Source organism: Rattus rattus, chromosome 4, assembly GCF_011064425.1.
Source record: "Rattus rattus isolate New Zealand chromosome 4, Rrattus_CSIRO_v1, whole genome shotgun sequence".
Classification (NCBI taxonomy): domain Eukaryota; kingdom Metazoa; phylum Chordata; class Mammalia; order Rodentia; family Muridae; genus Rattus; species Rattus rattus.
Genome location: NC_046157.1, coordinates 128,364,430 through 128,387,315, shown reverse-complemented (window position 1 = coordinate 128,387,315; position 22,886 = coordinate 128,364,430). Strand labels below are relative to the sequence as shown.

General features: G+C 40.6%; 1 protein-coding gene across 1 annotated transcript in view; it reads left to right on the top strand.

Annotated features, from left to right (window-relative positions):
• Dnah7 (dynein axonemal heavy chain 7) overlaps positions 1-22,886 on the top strand; it is a 275,064-nt gene that overhangs the window by 48,724 nt on the left and 203,454 nt on the right. Inside the window, exons 13-17 of the mRNA XM_032901100.1 lie at positions 1,306-1,384; positions 4,572-4,796; positions 7,411-7,557; positions 9,404-10,089; positions 11,827-12,013. Coding sequence (XP_032756991.1) covers positions 1,306-1,384; positions 4,572-4,796; positions 7,411-7,557; positions 9,404-10,089; positions 11,827-12,013 — 1,324 coding nt within the window. The remainder of the gene's footprint in view (positions 1-1,305; positions 1,385-4,571; positions 4,797-7,410; positions 7,558-9,403; positions 10,090-11,826; positions 12,014-22,886) is intronic.

Genomic DNA, 22,886 nt, shown 5'->3' with positions numbered 1-22,886 from the left:
TTCATATAAACAACATTAATTCATGAAAGTTTATCTTTATGATGATCTGCAGGAAATCTGATCAATAGGATGCACTAATGCCCAGGGGTTGTTATATTGATTTAAGAACAACAGGAAAGGCATATGAGCTGCAAGAGGCAACCCTGAGATGAAGTCACCTTGGGCCCTGCCATTGAGTTCACTCATTGCAGACTATGCAAAAGTAGAGGGCCACCTCCTGTTAGCCTTAGCCTATCCTAGATGGGTCCTAACAATTTAACGCCTTGGCAGGTGGTTATTTTTGTAGAGATTTTTAAATTATTTTAAAATATGTGCTTATTTGTGTATATGAGTGCTTCGTTTGCATGTATGCCTGCATATCAGAAGAGGGCATCAGATTCCATTATAGATGACTGTGAGCCACCATGTGTTGGTTGCTGGGATTTGAACTCAGGGCCTCACTGGCATACAGAGGGTGCAGCAAAATGGTTGCAGGAGCCCTTGGCCAGGGATGGCTCAGCTGCTTTGTCCACATCTCTACCTCACTAGGAAGCTCTCTAAAGTGGCATCACCTATTCTCTCTTCTATCTGCCTGACCGCTCCACTCCACGGTCTCTTTTGTTCTTTCTTGGATATTTTATTTATGTTTCAAATGTTATCCCTTTCCTGGTTTTCCCTCTGCAAACATTCCATCCCCTCTCCCTCTGCTTCTACGAGGATGCCCCCCCACCCTTCTGTGTTCTTTATGGCACACCTACCCTTCCTTCTCTGTTGATTCTGCCACTGAGGTTTGCAAACATGTTCAAAATGCTTATTCCTCTTCCAGCCCCACCTTCGGCTCAGCATGGTCCACATGCTCTTCGCCAGCCAATTTTTGTAAAGATCACTCCCCCTGAGGTTCCTTACCTCCGAACTTCTTTCTTCCCACCCTGTGTTTGTTCATTATTTTTACTGTTCACAAGGCAGGTACCAGACATCTCCGAGCTACAGGCCTGATTGTAACCTCTCCCTGTACACACAGTTAGTTACTCCTTCTTTGTTTCATCTCCCAGAATGGCCACAGCAGCCTCCCCTTGAAGGAACCATCTCCATTATCTGACCGTGAGCTGCTTGGGGGCCATTTAATGCAGTAGCTTGGACGATGACACGTGATCATTAATTTATATGGAGCAAATAAGTAAATTAACACAAATCTGTATTTAATTCCTTAGACATCACATAGATGAATCATAATCTCTTTTTGACGCAATGGAACATTAAATAATAAGTACTGTTGGGGTAAAATTAAATCACAGATTTGTAAGACCGGTTATTTTGCTGTTTCAGGTTATGCGAGGAGTTTGAGAAGATCGCTGAAAAGGCTCTGAGTACACCTCCAAACACAGCCGAGCTCATGGAGATGAAGGTATTGTCGACGAGTCTGTGTCAGTGTATGGACCTGACTGTCCCAATAATGCAGAGAAACAGAGCACTCTGAAGGTCTCATTCACAAGCCTGCAGTCTGGTGCTTCAGGCTGGCCTCTCCTGGATGCTCCTTCCGGCCTCTGTGTGGTCACTCAACTAGGCTACCTGTTATAATACACTCTGTTTGTTTAGCTTGTCTCAGTTGAGTTGACAGGTGTAAATATTCTTTGGCAATTGGCTCTGCTCCATTTGTCTCTCAAGCTCCAGGAGGCTCCCGGTGCTGGTTCCCTGGCAGAGTAGACACTTGTGCGTGTCTATTGTATAAGTGCTTTTCTGCTGCTGTCACATTAGTTAATATCTCACTGACTAAACGAGGTCAGAGCGAGAGGACACAATGGAGCATGGTCACTGGAAAGCGTTTGAGCCACAAATGCAGGCATTTAACAGGATGTTCTTGAGAACAGTGCTCACAGTAATTACCAGCATGATAGCATACGTTGGCCAGAACAGGTCAGGGTGACCTGAGACGTACATTTACTCCTCATTTTAATCAACAGGTATTCAGTCTGTGAGCAGTGTTTCCTTCTGTGTCTGAAAAGACTGTGTTCTGCAATGCACTAACACCTTCTGTGACAGTTGGCTCGGATGTTTCCCGCATCAAAGCATTTTCACATTGGTTATTTTTCTAGTTACTTCTATTATGTTTAATTCTATCTAAAAGCAGACAAAGTAATATAAAATAACTAACGGCTGCTCCATTTTATGCTCTTTTTGTTCCTGTAACATCTATCTTTTGTGGGATATGGGATTTTTTTAAAAATAGAATTCCCCAAATCTAAATTAGAACCTTTTACACTTAGTTTAAGATATTTAAGATATTTAACTGAACCTGCCAACATGTAAACTCATTCAAAATTCTGTATGTATGAAAATTATAAAAATGAATCCAAATGGTTACATCTACATATTCTTCAAATTATTGCTTAAACAGAATTTATTAAAATTATCGAAACTAAATTTTACATTTATTTTTATTTTGCTCAGAGAGCTATGCTTTCTTTAAAGTCTTTCTTTTCTTTGAAGAGGTCTGTGTTTGGGTGGAGTTTTAAGTGTCTGAGCACTTTTGCATACTTGTACAGACTTCAAGAGGCATATTTACATTTTGTTAACTGTCATTGGCCATCAGGTACTTCTGTGGCTGGAAATAGATAATCACTGGGCCTTTCTCTTTGTTAGAAAAGAACTCATATGGAAAGAGGAGTTATGCAGACTACCATCTGCTTATCTTCCTGGATGTTACTGACTCAAAATACTTGGGGTTATTTAATCTGGGTTTCTATTGCATATAACAATTCTTAACAAACTTAGAAAATAAGACTCATTGTTTGTTGCTTAAGATATCTCTGTGTTTTAAAAAGTTTATTCCAATAAGGATGAACCAGATGGTAAATGTAGTCAATACAGAAAGCACTCATTTAATATAGATAAGGAGAAACAGAAACCCAGTCACTGGGCTCTATAGGAAACTGATTAGCCAAATTAAAAAATACATAGTTTGACTAGACATTTATTACTTATGAAAATTATAGTTTCTAAATCAATCCATTGCATATGCACTGGGACATGATTGGTTGTGTATTTCTGTCTTATAGCCGTACATTCTAGACTTATTCTGAACTCTCTGCTACTTAATCAGTGTTCTTTCCCATGCAAGTGAGGTGGTTTGGTGACAAACTTTGACTAGGTAGCCTTTCTTCCTTCAGTTGATTTGGGCAGTTGACTAGAGCCCAGAAAGTCCCAGTGGGATCCAGGTTCAATTTAAAACAATTCTCCTGGGATTAGGGTGATGGCTCAGCTCTTAAGAATACATACTGCTCCTGGAGAGGACCTGAGTTTGGTTCCCAGCACTCACTCTGGGTTGCGGGCAACCATTGATAACTCCAACTCCAGAAGATCTGAGACCCTTTTCTGGCCTCTATGAGCAACTGCACTCGCGTGACCTTAATCTTCCCTCACCCCTATGCACACACTTAAAAATAAGAATAAATCTTTAAAAATGAGTGCCCTACATTGGTGCTCTGCTGCAGCCCTGTTCAGACCCTCGCCTGTGCTTCCTCTGCCTGCATTTTTCCACGTGTCACATCTCACTGCCTCTTCTACATGTGTTTGTGGGAAGCTACTGTTCATGTCTGGCTGCCTTAGATATGCTGCAAGCAGCAGCAGCAGCAGCAGCAGTAGCAGCAGCAGCAGCAGCAGCAGCAGCAGCAGCAGCAGCAGCAGCAGCAGCAGCAGCAGCAGTAGGGCTCTGGATGCAGCACTGTCCATGTCAAGAGTTTGTGTTTGCACTTGTTTGATTAACAACCACCTCTCTCATTAGATGGCAAACGCCATGATGGTAAAAGCTGTGTCCACCTCATGGTCAATTCATTGACAGCACTTGGCAAATGTGTCAGGAACATCTGGTGGCCCAGAGCATAATACTAAAAGGAGAAGTGAAATCACTCAGGTGGTGTCTGCTTTTGTCATCCAGGGATGCACAGCATCCTCCCTGGTCTTCCATTGCTGTGTGTGTAAAAGATAGAGTGTGTGTGTGTGTGTAAATGATAGAGTGTGTATGTGTGTGTGTGTAAAAGATAGAGTGTGTGTGTGTGTAAAAGATAGAGTGTGTGTGTGTAAAAGAGAGCATATGTGTGTGTGTATAAAAGATAGAGTGTGTGTGTGTAAAAGATAGAGTGTGTATGTGTGTGTGTGTAAAAGATAGAGTGTGTATGTGTGTGTAAAAGATAAGGTGTGTATGTGTGTGTAAAAGATAGTGTGTATATGTGTGTGTGTGAGAGAGTGTGTATGTGTGAATGTGTGCACACTCATATGTGCATGTATATGTGCAAGTATGCATGTGTGTAAATGTGATTGTGTATGTGTGCATGTATGTATGTGTGTATGTGTGTGTGAATATGTGTGTGCATATATGGGCTTGTGTGCATGTGTATTGTTAAGTATCTTCTCACTTTTTTTTCTCTTGTTTTAGTGACGTGGGTGGGCATTGAGAAGTAAGTTGTGTGGAGGTTCCCAGATCTGAGTCATACTTTTCTGATGCGCCTGTGTGTATTTCTGCAGTGTATTTCACAGGGCATATTTGGTAAGAGTTCTCCCTTACAATGCTGTTTCTAACCTTTGCTTTCTTGCAGGCTCACATTCAGAAAGTGGAGACAACTGACATGTTGGAGCTGGGACAGAGATTAGTGGATTCTAAAAACTGCCTGGCCTTCCTCATCGAATGTGTCAACTTTTCTCCTGCAGACATCAGACTAAATAACAGTGTTTTCCAGTGGTATGGCAGAATGGGAGAGATTTTTGAAGAGCACAGGAAAATCATTAAGGACAAAACAGAACAGTATCAAGAAGGCCTTAAGGTTGGCATTGTAGAATTTTCATAGTGCTCTCATTTTCTTTTGCAAATGTTTGGATTTTTAACTCTTTGCATAGTGTTACAGACTTCTTTGTTACACAGGTGCCCTGCTTTTTCACATGGGCCCCCCACATTGTACCTCCCTCCCCCATAATCTCAGAAGAGAGTACACATGCTGGGTCTCTTCTGATGGAGGATTAGGGAATGAGTCAAGAATGCCCTGATTGATGTGGGATCATTTCTTGATTTTTTTTTCTTTTTCTTTTTTTTTTTTTTCCGGAGCTGGGGACCGAACCCAGGGCCTTGCGCTCGCTAGGCAAGTGCTCTACCGCTGAGCTAAATCCCCAACCCATTTCTTGATTTTTTTAAAGGTAAAATGAAGAAAATGTTGGAAAACATTGCCCATAAGTGACCATTAATAAGACATTATTTATCATGTGCAATTTATGGTACTAACCTCTCGGTTCTTTTCCTTGTTTGATTTTTTTTTTATTTATTGTTCCAACACCAAGATCTCTGGCTGATATGTTTTCTATATCTCCTAGTCACTCTGGCTTGAACGTAGTGCCCTGACCTAACGTTTTTTTCTAGTAGATTTGTAGCTTACTTCTACCTATTGTCTAGCCCAGTTTCCCGCTTTTGGTACACTCCTGACCTTTGTTAATGCCAAGCATCTTCCAGTTCTCTGCCCCATGCATCTCTCACATCCACCGTGCACGCTATCTCTTCACTCTGCAGTGCTCTGCCCTGACACGTGCCAGTCACACTCAGTTGCTTTTTCTGAGATGCCGTCTGGACCTCAGGTATCGTCTCCACTGCTCTGATCGCACGCTTTAACACATCTACTAGACTAATGACCCAATCCCTACTATTACTGTCAGGTCTGTTTGCCACTGGAAGGTCAGCTCCTGGGAGCTTTGTCTCTGTTTACTCTATTTCTGTTGCACTGGCTCCCGCAGGCACTGCCCTACAGTGTCTCAGCTCGGTTTGTGCCGTTATAACAGAAGACGTGTAGCTGGGTAATTGATAAAGAGCATACGTTTTTGCTTACATTTCTGAAAGCTGAGAAATCCAAATTCAAGAGACTGACATCTGCCAAAGGCCTTATTGTATCATCCCTTGACTGAAAATGGAAGGCAAGTGATTAGGAGGGCACATTTATAAGAATGAGAATAAGAGAGAGGAAAGGAGAGAGAGAAAGATGCCAACGTCACCCTTTCCCTCTGAGCCCACTCTCATGTTAATCTGCTTCTGTACTTCGTACATGAGAGCAGCACCCTTACACCTGCCCACTTTTGGTGTTCCATTTCTTATCATGTTTATTTCCAATGCACGACCATGGGACACATTCAAACCACGGCCTTCAGAGGGCCGTTAGCACTCCACAGACTCTAAAACACATGGTTGGGAATAAATCAACTAAAAATATCAGTTTTATTTTATATAAGTACCTAAAATTCTTAAGATCGACTCAGGTCAGCCAGTTAAGATATTCTTTGACCAAAGCCAACTGTTTTCTATCAACCACACCCAAGAAGATTCAGTTTATAGATTGTTATTTGGAGACTAGTTCCTAGCCTTGAAATTGTTTTATTTTTAAACTATGGCTAATATTTCTACTTTACAACTAGAATATTTCCAACATTTTAACTGGGAAAAACATGAACAATGAACATAAGATACTTAAACCATAAAATAATTGACTCTTAGAAAATTCCTAGTTGGTCCAGGATTATCTATACTTCAGTACACAGTGTCCTACCTCAAAAGTCTGCACACAATATTGGTGCAGTTCTCTTTTTATTTTCCTTCACTCATCAAATGGGAGCAACGAGTTTCCTGGGAAACAGGAGAAAAGAGGACAGAAATCAACCTAGGATTCGAGATGTAGGAAAAAGATCCTATTTTTGAATAACCTAGATTTGACTTTTTAATACTTCACTAATAGATATTTCTGGAGTCATTTAATTTGGAATAGCTTGCCAATGATAGTTTTGTAATGTTTTGCACTAAGCACACACATCTGTTTTATGTTGGAATATTAAAATTTTAATATTTCACACCTGGATTTATTAGCTTTGTAACCTCTTGTCGTGAATGCTCATGGGAAAAATGACAATAGCTTTCATATATCTTGGTTCTTGTTGCTGATCCAAGACCTGTCTGGGCAACAGATAAGTAAAGGAGTTCAATTTTTCACAAATGCTTTGAAAATGATACAGTTAGTTGTCAAGCTCCTAATAGATCTTTCTTCTAACCCTATCCTGGTTTTTAGGAGTTTTTAAAGTGCTCAGTCGTTCTTTACCATAATTTTTCAACATGCTAAAGAATATAATTTTAACACATTTTTATCAAATGAATCAGAATTCTTTCCATTGTATAGGGCCAACTTATAAACTAGGGAACTAGAGAAATTTTAAGTGTTAACTAAAAAAAAATTTTTTTTTTTGTATTTTAGATCCCAGTCATTTTTTAGGCTATCTTCTTTTATATTTTGTCACGAAGAAAAAAAACATAGTAATAACTTTGATAAGCTTTCCAAATCCTTAAACCATTTTCGTGGTACCCAGGGCCTTTTACTTTATAAGCTTAGTGAGCACACGTGTTGTCTTGGTTAGTTGCGGTGTGAGCGGTTTGTGGAAGAATTGGAGAGTTATGCCAAGCAAGCGGAAGAATTCTACACATTTGGAGACCTGCAGGATGTGCAGAGGTACCTGAAAAAGGCCCAGGTGCTGAACAGCAAGCTGGATGCAGCAGCAGACAAGGTACAATTAAAGGACGAAGCGATCCAATAAGACAGACAGTGTGTTTGTATTAAGTATTCACGTTTAAGAAATAGATTCATCCAGGCATGCTGGCACATACCTTGCTCCCATCACTTGAGTGGCCGAGACAGCAGGATTTTAAGTCTGAAGCCAGCCTAGGTTACAAAGTGAGACATTTTTTTTTAATGGATAAAACAGTTGAATTACGTTAAACAAGAGAATAATAGAAGCAATTCATGTTTCTAGTCATGCTTCAAGGAGAAGCAGCAGGGTGGTTCTCTGTGGGTGGCGATACGTTTCTGTGGTGTCCTCAGCTTTTATTTCAAAGATGGAGTTGTTATCTCTGCCAGTTTGTCACCCATGGCACCGTTCAGTCATCTGCATGGTAGCTCTCCTGTAATCACTGAGAGAAGCACACACATAATAGCATCTGATTGCTGTTTAGCTGTTGTGTATTCATAGATGCCGGCTTAGATGGTGCAGCTGTTTTAAAATTGGCCCCATCATTGTCTCTCACTGAACCACTGTGCTCCCACACTGCTGCCTCAGAGTCAGCCTGCTCGTTAGAAAACCTGGAAGAAGAAAGCTATATAGCCTTTGCCACACACAGTGCAATTTTCCTTATATTTTATGATGAAAACAAACTATTTGTTTTTACATTAAGAGTCCTGAATGTCCACTGGGATAATTAATTTATAATTATCTCAAATAGGTCAAACATATAAAAAGGTAGAAATAAACTTTCATGTTGGTTTATAGGAGGGGCCGCACCACTGTATTCTAAGTCATTTGATTAATTGATGTACCTAGCTGCAACTTTCTAGTTGGGTACATCGTACAGCCAACTTCTTCACCGAGTTCACAACTAAGAGAAAATGTTTCCCCTGCCTCTTCCTACTTATCCTGCGCTGTGGTCTGCTTGCTTCTTCTCTCTGACAGACCTGTGACTGCTCTGCTGTAGTACACTTCTGAGACACAACACATATGTATGCATGGCACATGTGTTAAGTGGCTACTGGCATGCAGTACTTCTCCTGTTTACCTTGAATTATTATTGAACGACTTCTCTTTGCATTTCCACCTACTTAAGTCTTTCCTGAGCTGCATCAATAACTATTAGGAATTGGACCCCTTTTTTCTGTTTTCCGTAGTATGTATCGCATGCTGCTCTTATTCAAAGCACTTAAGTTATTTCAATGAACAAAGCCAGATTTTTGATATGTCTTAGTGGGTAAAACTTCCTTCTATTTGCAAATTTATTTGACTAATGTTAAGCTAGTGTAACAAAGCATTGCACTAAAAATAGGAGCACAAAGAAATAGGGAAATGTTATTAGTCTTTAAAAAGCATAGATAATTTGTGACAACCTAGCTGAGTCCAGAGGGAATGTGTTAAGTTAGTAAAGCAGATACAGCAAGGCTCACACTGCATGATGGGATTGAGAAGAGTAAGGTCTGAAGGAGCAGTGACTGCTGGTGCGTAGAATGGGGAGATGTTGATTAAAGCGTATGAAACTTTAACTTCAGTTAAGTAGGAGAAACGATTTGAGTAAATTTATTACATAGTATTGTAGTCATATTGAACTATAATCACAATTTAAAGCCAAGAGAGTAGCTTTTCAGGATGAGGTAACACTTAGCTGCAGTTAATCATTTCAGAATGTATACATGTGAACACTATAAATACAAAAATCCTATCAAATTGAAAAAGAAAATAAAAAGGAAATAGATTGACACTCAGTCTGTTCTCTTATTGAGTTTACTGTTAGGGTTCAGGGAAAGCTGGTGTTTAACATTTTAAACATCATTCACCTTCACAATCACTTATTCAACACCCTTCTTTTCAGATTGAGCAGTTCAATGCAGAAGAGGAAGCATTTGGCTGGATCCCATCAGTCTATCCTCAACGTAAAAAGATCCAGGATGGTTTGAACCCGTATCTTCGTCTCTATGAAACTGCTGTGGAGTTCAGTACCAAGCACAGAGCGTGGACTGAAGGACCTTACCACAAGGTGAACCCAGACCAAGTAGAAACGGATGTTGGGAACTATTGGAGAGGGCTGTATAAGCTAGAGAAGGCCTTCCATGATTCTCCAAACGCGCTGGCAATGACCAAGAAAGTGCGAGCAAGGGTGGAGGATTTCAAGCAATACATCCCTCTTGTCCAAGTGATCTGTAATCCTGGTCTGCGCGCCAGGCACTGGGAGGCCATGTCCGCCATTGTTGGCTACCCGTTGCAGCCCTCGGATGACTCTACAGTCTTCTCTTTCATAGACATGAATTTGGAGCCATTTTTAGACAAATTTGAAGGCATTAGTGAAGCAGCTAGCAAAGAGTATTCTCTTGAAAAGTCCATGGATAAGATGATGACTGAATGGGAAGCCATGGAGTTTGTCATTCATCCTTACAGAGAAAGTGGGACATTCATTTTGTCCGCAGTCGATGACATTCAGATGTTGCTGGATGACCACATTATCAAAACACAAACTATGCGAGGATCTCCTTTCATCAAGCCTTATGAGAAGCAGATGAGGTACAATAATCTGTAATGTTTGTACTGTTACCTAAGGCCCTTGCATTCAACTCAAAGTTCTTCTGGGGATTGACTATGTTTATTATTTTCTAATTTATTATCTTATTCCTCAATGTGTTCTCTGTGTGTGCCTATGTGTGTATATGTCTAGGTATCTGTAGAGGCCAGAAAAGGATGTAGCATCCCATCGAGTTTATTATAAGGAATGGGTAGCCTTTATTAGTTTTTGTTATTATTATAAAGTATGGATCCCTTCTCTCTTGTTATGACAAAAGCATCAGACAACGTTGAGATGCTCGTTTTTATTGTCAACAGACTGATCCTACTTTTTTTAACTTTAAGAAATTTGTGACTGAACATAGTTTAAGGAGAGTAAAGTATAAAACTGAAGATAATAATGCCATTCCCCAAGTTTGGAAAATAGGTTGTCAGAGACAACCCCTGGACATCTATTGTAGTTTCAGCTCTATGCACGACAGCTGGCAGATGAGAACAAATGATTGATTTTTAATCAAAAGTTCTTAAAAGAAGGCTGCTAAATACATTCAACTCTCTCTGCTCTTCACCGTTTCAGTTTTTGTTCATTGGTTTGTTTTTGTAATGTGTATTAAACAGTTTATATTTAACCTTAAGAGGCAGACAACCAAATTAGACTGTCATCTTCAGTATGCGTTTGACTGGCAAGGGAAACTGGCTTGGTTTCTGTCTCTGGTCATCCAGCACCAAAGATGATCAGAAACTCTCAGATGGGTGTTCCCTCCTCTGTGATTGGCTGCTCTCCTTCCAGGTTCCACGGAGAGTAAACTCATCTGAAAGTGGCATAGCTAGACTCTTTTGAAGGGCTGGGCATAATATCATTAGCTAGTGGGAACAGTTCTGCATCATAAAGGGATTCAAGGAAAGGGAAAGGAAATGCTGGAAGAAACGCCAGTCAGAGGCATTCCTGACTCTCCACATGAGAAACAGCTACCTAATTCACAGATAAAAGCTGGGAAACAGAGCATTTTGAAAAGACATTTGAAATCACCTTGTAATTGAGAGAATTATTTATACCTCTTTGTTTTAACAATTGAAAATTACAAATTACTTCTTGCAAATGAATAAGGCATTAATATACAAACAAAGCTATCTCCTTCCAAGTTTCATTGATTAATAAAGCATTCCTCCTTGTGTTACGGTTTCTCTGACAGTTATAGCTGTGGGTTCAAGTCTCAGTTTGTCCTCGTTAGTGGGGAGAACTTGCACCTGTTACTTAACCTTGATTGTCCCAGCTTCCATTTGTTAAGTAAATATGCGTGCAGGGTTATTGCAAAGATGGATGAAAATGCAGATTTTCAAACTGCAATTAAAAATGTTACTCTTGGAATAATTATGATGTTTACACATAAAGGAACTTTATTCATTAGGTTTTCCTTATTTAGAGATGAACCAATAACCTACCGTAATCCAAACATTGCCTCTTCTGCCTATGTGCCACGTTGTATTTAGGGGAATGTGAATTTCGTGCATAAATGTTTTGTTTTAGGTAATGGTTACAAGTCTAAATGTTGATGTAATTATTCTTAAAACAGGCTTTCTTGAAGACAGTTTTAGTGATTTACCTTTGAGTGCGAGCGGAGGTGTAGAGAGTAGCAACATCACACGAGGAGGAGTTGGCAGGCAGCTGAGGGTTGGAACACTGCTGTCCGAGACACTGCCTGCCTTGCTGTCCTGAGACTTGCTCTTCTTGTTTCCCAGGGAATGGGAGGGCAAGCTGTTGCTGCTGCAGGAGATCCTGGATGAGTGGCTCAAGGTCCAGGCCACGTGGCTCTATCTGGAGCCCATTTTCAGCTCTCCGGACATCATGTCTCAAATGCCAGAAGAAGGCAGGCGATTTACAACAGTGGACAAAACCTGGAGGGATGTGATGAAAATGGTTGTGCAAGTAGGTAAAAGTCTCTGAAACATGCTTATGTAGAAAGAGATAACAACTTTCGTTTTTCAAAATCCACACAAGCGGTTACTGTTTCTAATAAGCCATCACTTTCCTGCAACATACATTCTCTTCTTGGCTATTATTTTAGAATTCCAAGAGAAAAAAATGTGAAAAAAAAGTGGATATTTTCCCCCTGATTTCCCTAAGACTGACAGTGCACTGAATTTACTCAATGGCCTACGGTGGTTGGCATAGTTTTACCACTGGCTCTGCTAGGAAGCCAGCACCCTCTCTAGACACTCTCTCATGGTGCTGTCTCTGTGCTGTGGTTGCACTGTTGCTGAAATTCACTATGACAGGCAACATCCAGCAAGCATGCCCGCTGCTCAGTTAGGAACGTCTTTCCCAGGGAACTCTCAAAAAATAAAAATTCGAAGAGAAGTCTATCCAGTGAGTCCATAAATTCGATCAGAATGAAATAAAAATCATAAAATACATAAATCCTAGAGAGGAGAGCTTGAACTAAGGAGGAATTTAATGAAGTCTGATCACACTAAAGAACATCACATACAACTTCTTTTTTTTTTTTTTTAAAGATTTATTTATTTATTACATATAAGTACACACTGTAGCTGTCTTCAGATACACCAGAAGAGGGCATCGGATCTCTCTACAGATGGTTGTGAGCCACCATGTGGTTGCTGGGAATTGAACTCATAACCTCTGGAAGAGCAATCGGGTGCTCTTAACCGCTGAGCCATCTCTCCAGCCCCACATACAACTTCTAAAGGTGCTGACTATGTTATTACATGAACATAAGCTCCTCCATTAATATTTTAATCAAATACACTGTGAGATAGAGGAATTGCATCTAAAATGTCCTCACTTGACAACAATATACACATATTCACTACTAAACAAAGCTATGCCTACAGTCCTAAATACTGATCATAGTTCATCAATGTTAGCTGTATGATTTGACAGGATAATACCAGAAAAATGAACATGGGTTTGTTTAGTAGGCTTACTTTGGGTTTGTAATAATATCATTAAATATGTACAAACCAAGTTGTAAATTTAATCACAATATAGTGAAGTTCACACTTAGCAGAACCATTAGTGAGTTGCCATGGAACACTGAATCCTTTCTAATGTACTTCACAAATACAGGCTGTCATATAGTTTCCTTACTACAATGTAAAGCCCTTATATATTAATTTCATTAAGAAAGAGATTGAGTCAGGCAGTGATTGGAGCATGCCTTTAATCCCAGCACTCAGGAGGCAGAGGCGCAGAGGGGCAGAGGCATGCAGATCTCAGAATCTGAGGCCAACCTGGTCAACAGAGCGAGTTCTAGGACAGCCAAGGCTACACAGGGAAACTCCATCTCAATAAATAAATAAATAAATAAATAAATAAATAAATAAATAAATAAATAAATAAATGTTAGGTAGAATTTTAGTTGTTTCCACCAAAAGTAGACACAAAAGTAGATATATTCATCTCATTGGTGTACTATATGTACTTTGTACACACATATATGTACATATGTGTATATATATGTAAATATAGTATTTATATATTAAAAGTATAGCACACACACACATATATGTATAATTGAAGGGTCTCACTTTTTAGCCCTGGTTGACCTGGAACTTGCTGCCAGGCCAACCTTGAACTTACAGAGTTCCATTTGCTCCTGTCTCCAGAGTGCTAGGGTTAAAACATATACTACCATTCCTGGGAAAAACAAACAAACAAACAAAAAACCCCAAACCCTTGCTTTTGAAATTTGATGAAAATATTCTTAAAAGTCCCATATTTCTAAAGAGTTTTGCACATTACTCAGTGTCTAGAAGGGGCAGTTGTGCTGGCCTGAGTGAGGGGAAGGGTTGACTGTGGCCGCATGGAACTATGCAACTCAAGAAGTAAACAGCTCACGTGCTAACTCCCAAGCAAATGGGTTTGGGTTTTGTTGTTGTTGCTGTTTGTTTTGGTGACACTTCATTAACGACTGCTGCATAGCAAAATTGTCTACCCTAATGGCCTTGTGTATTCTCACTTTCAATGTTAGTATCCACAGAAGGTCTTGTCCACCCATAGAAGGTCTTGTGCAGTCTCCAAAGCTTTGAAGATTGGTGTATGGTCATATTCTCTCAAGAACCACAATGAGATGGTCTGTGTGGCAGAGACCAGGGGATTAATTGCCTGGTTCAAGGGGTTTTCACTTTCATCCTTGGGGTCCTAAGAAAGCTTCTATATGAGGTGGACTTTTCCATGACAAAATTCCAGATGTTGAGAACAGAATATCACTCATATTGCTAGTGTGATAGGCTTGACTGACACCTTGATCTCTTATCCATATAATGGCCAGTGTAAGCATGAAGTAATTTTATGTGTTTTTTTCCACTAAATACACTGATCTTCCTCACCCAAAGATCTTTCACTGTAGAAATCTCCAATTGGCTTTAGTTATTAGGACAGTTTTGTCTGTGAAAGGCTTCCCTGTTTCAGAACTTCAGGTTCATGTTCTGCTCAGATCTCTCCTCTGCACAGCATAGGTTCCCACACTGCTTCAGCCATTCAAAGGCATATGATCTAGCATGGGGACAAGAACAAGGTGGAGAGATAGAGAGCAGAGAACAGTAGTAGGGATTGAGAGGAGTGGGGTACTCAGAGAAAGAGCACCCCTAGGGCGGCTCATTGCCAAACTGACTGTTTCTTTTACAAATGGGTCATAAGACGAACAACGTCTTATTAAGGATTTTCAGAGATTTCTAACTCCTTAAATACCCATTATTTCTTTATGGGGAAGCTTTCCAAGCCACTTCTTCTGAGTATCTGTAGTATCGGAGTTCACTGTTACCATGTTACTGTTCAGTGGCACACTCCTGCCTTACTGCAATGCACTATACTCCCAACCTTCCCTACACTTCCCTTCTCCTTTGGTCTCCTCAGCTTCTGGTAGTCACCAGTCTAATCTCAACTTCTATGAGGCCAACTGATATAATAATCTACACATGAGTGAGGACATGCAGTGCTGTGTTCGTGGGCCTGGTGCATCATCACAAACAACAAGCTCTCGGTTCAGCCATGTGCATGTCTGCTTGTTTGCCTGTCTTGGCTATGTAATGTTCACTGGAGTGAAGATGTCTATTCAACATGCTGATCTCAGTGTTGGATGTGTACTCAGTTGGGTGGCTGGATTACATGTTTCTTCTATTTTGAACACTTCCCAGGGACCTCCTGACTATTTTCCATAATGGCCATATCAATTTACATTCTCACTGCGCAAGAAACCTCTGGGTTTTTCCTCTGTGATTCCTCTTGCCTGTTACTTGTGCACTTCTCTAAGCTTTCTCACTGTGTGTTCATGTCTCTCGAAGTTTCCTGTAAGGAAATGTTTATAGAATGATCTATAGGAAAGATCTATTCTCACAGCTTCTGTTTGTCTGTGGATGGATTTATCCCTCCTTTCCGAAGGGATAGCTTTGGTTGGCAGGCTTTCTCCTTTAGTGTTTGAGACTTTCACTCCATTGTCTCTTGGCCTGACATCTGTCGAAAAGCCAGCATCTGGTGCATCAACCTGCTGATTTCCTCTACCTCCCTTCCCTGAGAATGCGTTTCATTATTGCCTTTTCAGAGCTTGACAGGAGGTGCCAAGCTTAAGTTCAACCGACCTGATGCCATTTTAACCTCTCTGCAGCTGATATTTGTATTCTTCTTTATGTTTGTCTGTTTTTTTTTTACTCTTAATAAACTTTGTACACCACTGTCATTCTTAAGTTTTCCTTTTAGCCCTAGTAACCCAAACATTTTCTCTCTTAGCATAGGCCGCGGCTCCTGTAAGTTTCCCTCACTCCTCTTCGTTCTTTTTGCTTTCCCTCCAGCTGTAGTTTGAAATAACTTCCCTTCCCACTGTCTAATGTTTCTCTAGGGAGGCCTGGCCACTCTTGATACCTGTTCACCACATTTTAAATTTCGCCAGTTCTATTTTCAACTAGATTTTAGTTTGAGTTTTATAAATTGCTTTCATCTGTTTTTGATGTTTCTTTGTAATAGACCTGAATTGATCCTGTATTTTCTTGAATCTCACTTAGTTTTCTTAAAGCAGGTTTCAACAACTCTCCATTAGTGTACACCAGTCACCCATAGCAATGGTTATCTGGTCAGTTCTTGGCATCTCATGTTGACTGCCATATAAGAATGCAGTTTCTTGAAAGTGTGGGTACCTGTTGATGCGTGATGTCACCAGAGCACTGGAGAAGAACAGATATACTTCACCTTCCTGACCTGGCTTTGTATCTGTCATTCCAGAACCTGTAGACAGGCATGTTTTTTTTATTCATCTAGGTATGCTTAAATTCTCCTTTCTACGGAGATCAATATCTCTGTGGTGATATATATATATATATATACATACATATATTACTATTATTATTATTATTATTACTATGATGCCACAGTAGGCCAGACAAAGATAGAGCATCTGGCTGAGTCCTTAGCCTGCTGCCCATGTCTTTTGTTGGCCTGGGTGTGTCCTAGTCTCAAGCCACAAACCTCAGAATTATGTGTACCAATTTAGCATGCCTTTGTCCTAGTACCAAATGTGGGTGGCTTGTGGAGGAATCATGTGGCTCTGACAATACCCTAACTCTGTTAAGAACCCAAATTCTTCTCACCTCTGTATCTAGCATTGTGGCATATCCAAGAATCTCTAATTTTTAATGATGTGTTCGAGTTCCACTTTGGGTGCCATCTGTTGCTGTAGTTGGTTAATCTGCTTTAATCTCCTCAGTGGCAGTGGCAGTGGGAGTGATGGCAGCATGAGTTCCTCACTAAAAGACACTGAGTCACTATGCAGCATACACCAACTGATATGAGGCCCCCTATACATATACAGCAAAGGACTGCCTGGTCTACCTTAGTGAGAGAATATGTACCTAACCCTCCGAGAGACTTGAGGCCCCAGGGAGTGGGGAGGTTTGGTAGGGTTGGGATAGGAACATCCTCTTGGAGACAAGGTGGGGTGAGGAGGTATGGGATGATGAACAGTTAGAGGGCTGACTGGGAGGGGGATAAAGACTGGACTGTATAAAAAGGATTAAAGAATAATAATAAAAAGGACACACACAGACACACAACCATGTATTTAATCTGCCTTGATAGGCTCATTGGGTGGGTCACTACCAATTTTTCACTTTGCTAACACCTCCCCTCTAGTATTCCTGTACTACAATTTACTAAACTTTATATTCCATCTTTGCCACCCTAGACACAAAGGGGTTGGGGGAGGACCCCGGGACCACACTTCCCTGGCTCTTACATGGCTCTCTCTTCTGAAGTTTTCAAGCCTGATCCTTCTGCTTCCCTGGCGTGATGGTACTAAATCCTTCTTTTTCTTCCTGGGGTTTCCTTGCCTGGGATATCTTTAGTCCCACTTCTCTCCTTGACCAGCCATTGGCCAGCCACAAATTTATTTACCAATTAGAACCAACTGGGGACAGAGACCCACAATGTCTTACATGTGGGATTCTCGTGTTATTTGGGAACCCATAATACAAACATTAAACCAAGTCCACAACAGGAATGATTTTTTTTTAAGTACCAGAGATTTAATGAAATAACATAATTTAATATTTTAAATTCTCTGCTTAAGATGTTTTCAAGGACAAAGAGCATCTGTAATTGCTTTTCTTAGGGCTGGGGCTTGACATATCCCAAAATAGAGTCAAATCCAATGACTTGCTAACTTCGATTATAATTATACAGTCTTGCCAGACTTATTCTGGGAAACATGGTTATTTACTGAGGAAAAGGAGGATGATGAGAGCTGAAAGGGGGGCTATTTGAGTGAGTTTGACTGACCCACAGTATTTAACACCTCAAATTTTGCTGACTCTTACTAGAAGTCTTGGCAGGGCCGTGTAGAAAATATGGGTAGCAATGTATTGTAATAATGCTTCTCTAGGGAGTAAAGACCCTCTTAGATATGGTCAAATGTGTTGGTGTAAATGCAGTTACCAGAGACTCCAAGAGACGTGAGTGGTTTTGTTAGCCAAACAACCTCTATGTCTCATTTCAGTGAGATAAAACCACACTAAAATCCTTGATATGACCTAAGGGAAATTAGACATTAATTTATAGACACTTACGTAAAATACACCAATACTTTTCAGAAGTAGACACTTAAGTGTAGCCTTCCAGAGCAGTAGGAAGGGGACCCTATCAATACACCCAGTTGAGCTTAGTAGTGATTTACTTTAAAATCTTATTTGGGAGACAGATAGTTCAACTAAGAGTGTGGCCTTACATTGATCATTATAACGGGACTTTCTTGGACCTATCACTTATATAAATAATGACACAGAGACTTTTTAATATTTTAAGCTTAAGTCTTTCAGCTAGGGCAGTCTCCTAGCTACTCTAACTTTACCAATCTTGGCACTATGTCCTGCCACATGGCCAGATGCCACTCTCTGCTTGGCTCTGGTCCATCTATTCACCTCTGTGACTGCTAGCTGAACCTCCCCCCACCCCCAACTTGTCAGTTCTCTCAGAGTCTCTGTCTCTGCCAGGAAGTTCCACCTTCAATTTCCTGCCCACCTATTGGCCTTCAACTCTTTATTAAAGCCAATCAAATACAATCCTAGATTGCCATAGGCAGGTGAGGAAGGAACAAATATTTATAAAATATGAGACTGGTGGTGGGCCGTAGAAATAACAATACTGAGATCCAGATAGTATTTAGCCTTTTGCCTGTGCAGAATTAACAATTGAATATACAGAGACACACCTCCACAGAGTGTATCCCATAAGACCATGGTTAGTAGTATACTTGTTTAGAAGAAACAAGATTAAAAGGACTTATATCAAGGAAGTTTGTGGAGGAGGAAGTATCTAAGGGCTCACAGACCAGACTGTGATGTGAGCGTACTTACAAGAACAACCAGACCCCTCAGAGCTCCAAGGGACTAAACCACCAACCAACGCATGGAGTGACCCATAGCTCCAGCCACATATGTAGCAGAGGATGGCCTTGTTGGGTATCAACAGGAGGAGAAGCCCTTGGTCCTGTGAAGGCTTGATTCCCCAGTGTAGGGGAATGCCAGGGTGGTGAGGTGGGAGGGAGAACATCCTCATAAAAGCAAGATGTAAATACATAAAATATCCAATAAAATGTATGATAAAACCAAAATAAAGTAAAAGGCAGAAGTACAAAAAGATGTACAAAATTACCCAGTTGATCAGTTGACATATTTTTCATTATCCAGTTGACCAGCTGGCCTATTTTCTGAATGTCAGCTAGCATCATGCAGTGTATGCACAGTGAGCTATGAAATAAAATGACTGTGTAATATATCATCCAACCTGGAGAACCTTTGAGGTCGAGGGAGCTCATAATCAATTCAGGATAAGCAAAATCTAAAACTCTTCCCATCAAGCACATTGTGGTCAATTCAGACAAAGAGCAAAGAAATCCCAGTGGCAGCAATGGGGACTGTGTAAAGGCTTACCACTATGGAGTTCACTAGCCAGCATGACTATCCCAGCTTCCAAAAGCAGATGTTAGTATAATGCTTTGGAGAGATCACCCCACCTGCAGGAGTCATACAGCCCTGAAAAAGGAGGTGAACACACTGGCTTTTTTTCCAGCGTGGAGGAGAGCAGTGATTGTCTGCAGCAGAGAGCTTTCTTTTTTTGCATGCCAAGCATTTTGGAGCACTGTCATTCATTGACTTCCTGCCTGACTTATTCCTTTTGGCTCCTTCCACACAACATTGCTTCTCCCAAGGAACTCACATTACAAGGGAAATGAGGCATTGACTGACACTCATGAGATTTATAGGTCCTACTATGAGCATTGACCTCATAAAAAGCAGACTGGCTCACAGAAGTAGAAACACTCATTTATTTGTGCTGAGGGAATATGACAGTCTGTGCGTATGGATGTGTTTTAAGGGATACGGTCCTTATTAATGCCAAGTATATGGCTTATGACACAGACAGTGTGAGTCTGGGGTTTGAGGCATAGAAACAGGGTTACCACATTTACCAATTCATTCAATAAGATAATCAGAACAAGTCAGCTTCTAAACTTTTGGCCTTCGTTGTTGAAATGTAGCACTGTCTTACTAGATGACATATGCTCAGCGTCAAGGAGAAATGCATTCTGTGTAGGGACATGTCAGGGGTTCTTGCACTGAATGGGAAATCTGGATATGCTGTGACATTCCTTTACCATTTGGTAAGGACAGAGAACCCGTACTGTTCCCATCCTCCTCCTTTTCCCTCCCCTCCCCCTCTCTTTCCTTCTCTGGCTCCTTCCTCCTCCCCCTCTTCACCCTTCCTTCTGTGCCTTTCTCTCCTTCCTCATTCTCCTCTCTCTCTTCCTCCTTCCCTCTCTTCCTTCTTTCCTCCTCCTCCTCCCCTTACCTCTTCTGCTTCTCTTCCTCTCTCTCCTCTCCCTCTTCCTCCGCTTCTTTCTATCCTTCATAGAATTCTTCTTTCAAATTGTTAAGTTGGCAAAACTCTTTCCCTGAAACATTTTCTGTAGTATCTCCAGGGAAATACCTTGCATCTTTGGAGTCAACTCACCTTCACCCTTATGAAGAGGCACACAGGCGAAGCACTTTATTTTAATGGCGTGGCCTTTTCGTTTTGGTACCCCACATTCCTCCTCTTCCTTTAGTGGTATCCGTCTTCTAACTTACTACATGCATGCCTTAGAGATATCTTGGGTTCAGCTTAGACCACTGCACACAAAAATTTTAATAAATCAGGTTATGGATATAAGGAGTTTTATTAACATATATTAATTATATATAATGAGTTTCATTATAAGACCTTCATGCATATGTATAATGTGCTTTGGTTTTATTTTTCATTATCCTCTCATGCCCTTTCTATTTCTGTTAGTGCCTTTTGTCTTTTCAACAAGTCCCACTTATATTTTCATGTTTTTGAGGGGATCAAGATGTTCTTAGCTTCCTAGTGCAAAGGACAGTAATGTGTACCTCTGCAGTCTATTGGTGAGACAGAGTAGTCTGAAGACTAGAAGAGCAGTGTTTATCTTAGGGACACTACTGTGAACAACAGAATTTTATTCAACTGTGGAGAAAAATTAAATCATGACTTTTTTTAGGAAAAAAGGGAGGATAGAACTAAAGATCATTATGTTAAGCAAAATAAGCCATGCTCAGAAAGACAATTACTTGTGCTTTGTCCTGTATGTGAAATGTGTGAATCTGTGTGTGTGTGTGTGTGTGTGTGAGTGTGTGTGTGTGTGTGTGTATGTGAGAGAGAGTGTGTGTGTGTGTGTGTGTGTGTGTGTGTGTGTGCAGAGATCATGAGAGGAGATAGGATAATGGAATCTTTGTGGCATGGGAGCAGAAGGGAGGACTATCTGAGGAAGAAAGGGATCAGCAAGAGGTGGTAGGATGCATGGAAGAGGGCAGGGAATTAGAAAAAGAATAATGACTTATATGTATGAAAATGTCACAATGAAACCTATTACTTTGTAAACCAACTTAAAAGTTAATTTAAAGAGGAATATAAGTTTAAAAAGAATGTGTTGCAATTTATGAAAAAACAAGAGATTAAAAGAAAGATACAGAAATGTGTGAAAAACAAAGACAAACAAAATAAAAAAATAAAAACATTCGCTGCCAAGTGATGTTAAAGAGCCTTCTGGTCTCACTGTAATCTTTTTTGCTGGCAAAGACTCTCCACATTGATGGTACCTGCGGACCAGTGGCTTGGTGGCTGCTGAAAGCCGTGGTTCCTTGGGGGGAATTCTTTACAATGCAGCAGCAATAAAGGTGCTATTCAAAAGAGACCCCTGTACAGCAGGCGGTACTGCTTGGCTTGGTGGCATGGCATTTTGTTTTTTCCCACAGTAAAGCTGTTTAAATTGGAGTCAGTCATGTCAAACCTGTCACCACTTCTTCTAATTTTATGTAACAGTGGAACTCGATGTCTTTGGTTAGTGGTTACAGCATCTTCACAGAGAGCAGGCTACCCCTTAGGCAACTACGCTGTTGTTCATCCTAATTTGTGAAAGCATTCTGTTGTCAAGAAGTTGGTGCCATCTTGCCAGAGCTTCAGGCTCTAGGTCTCTCACTATCTCTACTGCATCTGCTACTTCCCCATTCAAGTTTGGAACCCATTCAAAGTCACCCACCAAGGTTGGAAACATTTCTCTGAAGCCTGTGATACTGTTCATGTTTTGATCTCTTTTTGTGAGTCACAAATGTCTTTTAATGACATCTAGAATGGTGATTCTTCCCAGGTTTCTGATTTACTTGGCCCTGAGCTACAAAGGAATCATCATCTGCCATCTCTGGTAGCATTGTGTGCATAGTTTTTTTTAATTGTTGTATATGTTTGAATGTACAGGAGTCCACATGTATGCATGTGCATATGGAGGCCAAAGGTCAACTTTTCAGGTCATTCTTTAAAGACTTCAGTTTTTTGTGACACCATCTGATGTAACTAAATAAAGTGGATTTGAATCTTGGTACATGAAGAGCTAAAAATAAACACAGCCAAGACATGGAATAATAGAAAAAGATTTATTACCTATAGCAGGCAAGGTGATTCATTTCCAAAGTAGTGCTTTTCCCAAACAAACCAACCTGGGGATTTTACTCAGGGGGACTACATGTATTCATGGAGTCTTGGGCTAATTTCTTCCTAGGCGTGCTCATTTTAGGGGCATAGTCCTGAGCATGCTGATTGCAACATAAAGTTGCAGCTAAAAGCAAAGGAAAGGATGTTTCGAAGGTGGAATTAGTACAAGAATCTGTCCCTGAAGTCCCACACGTTGCTTAGTCATTAACAGTAGCTGACACTGACCAAGTGAACCCCAGGAATCCTCCTG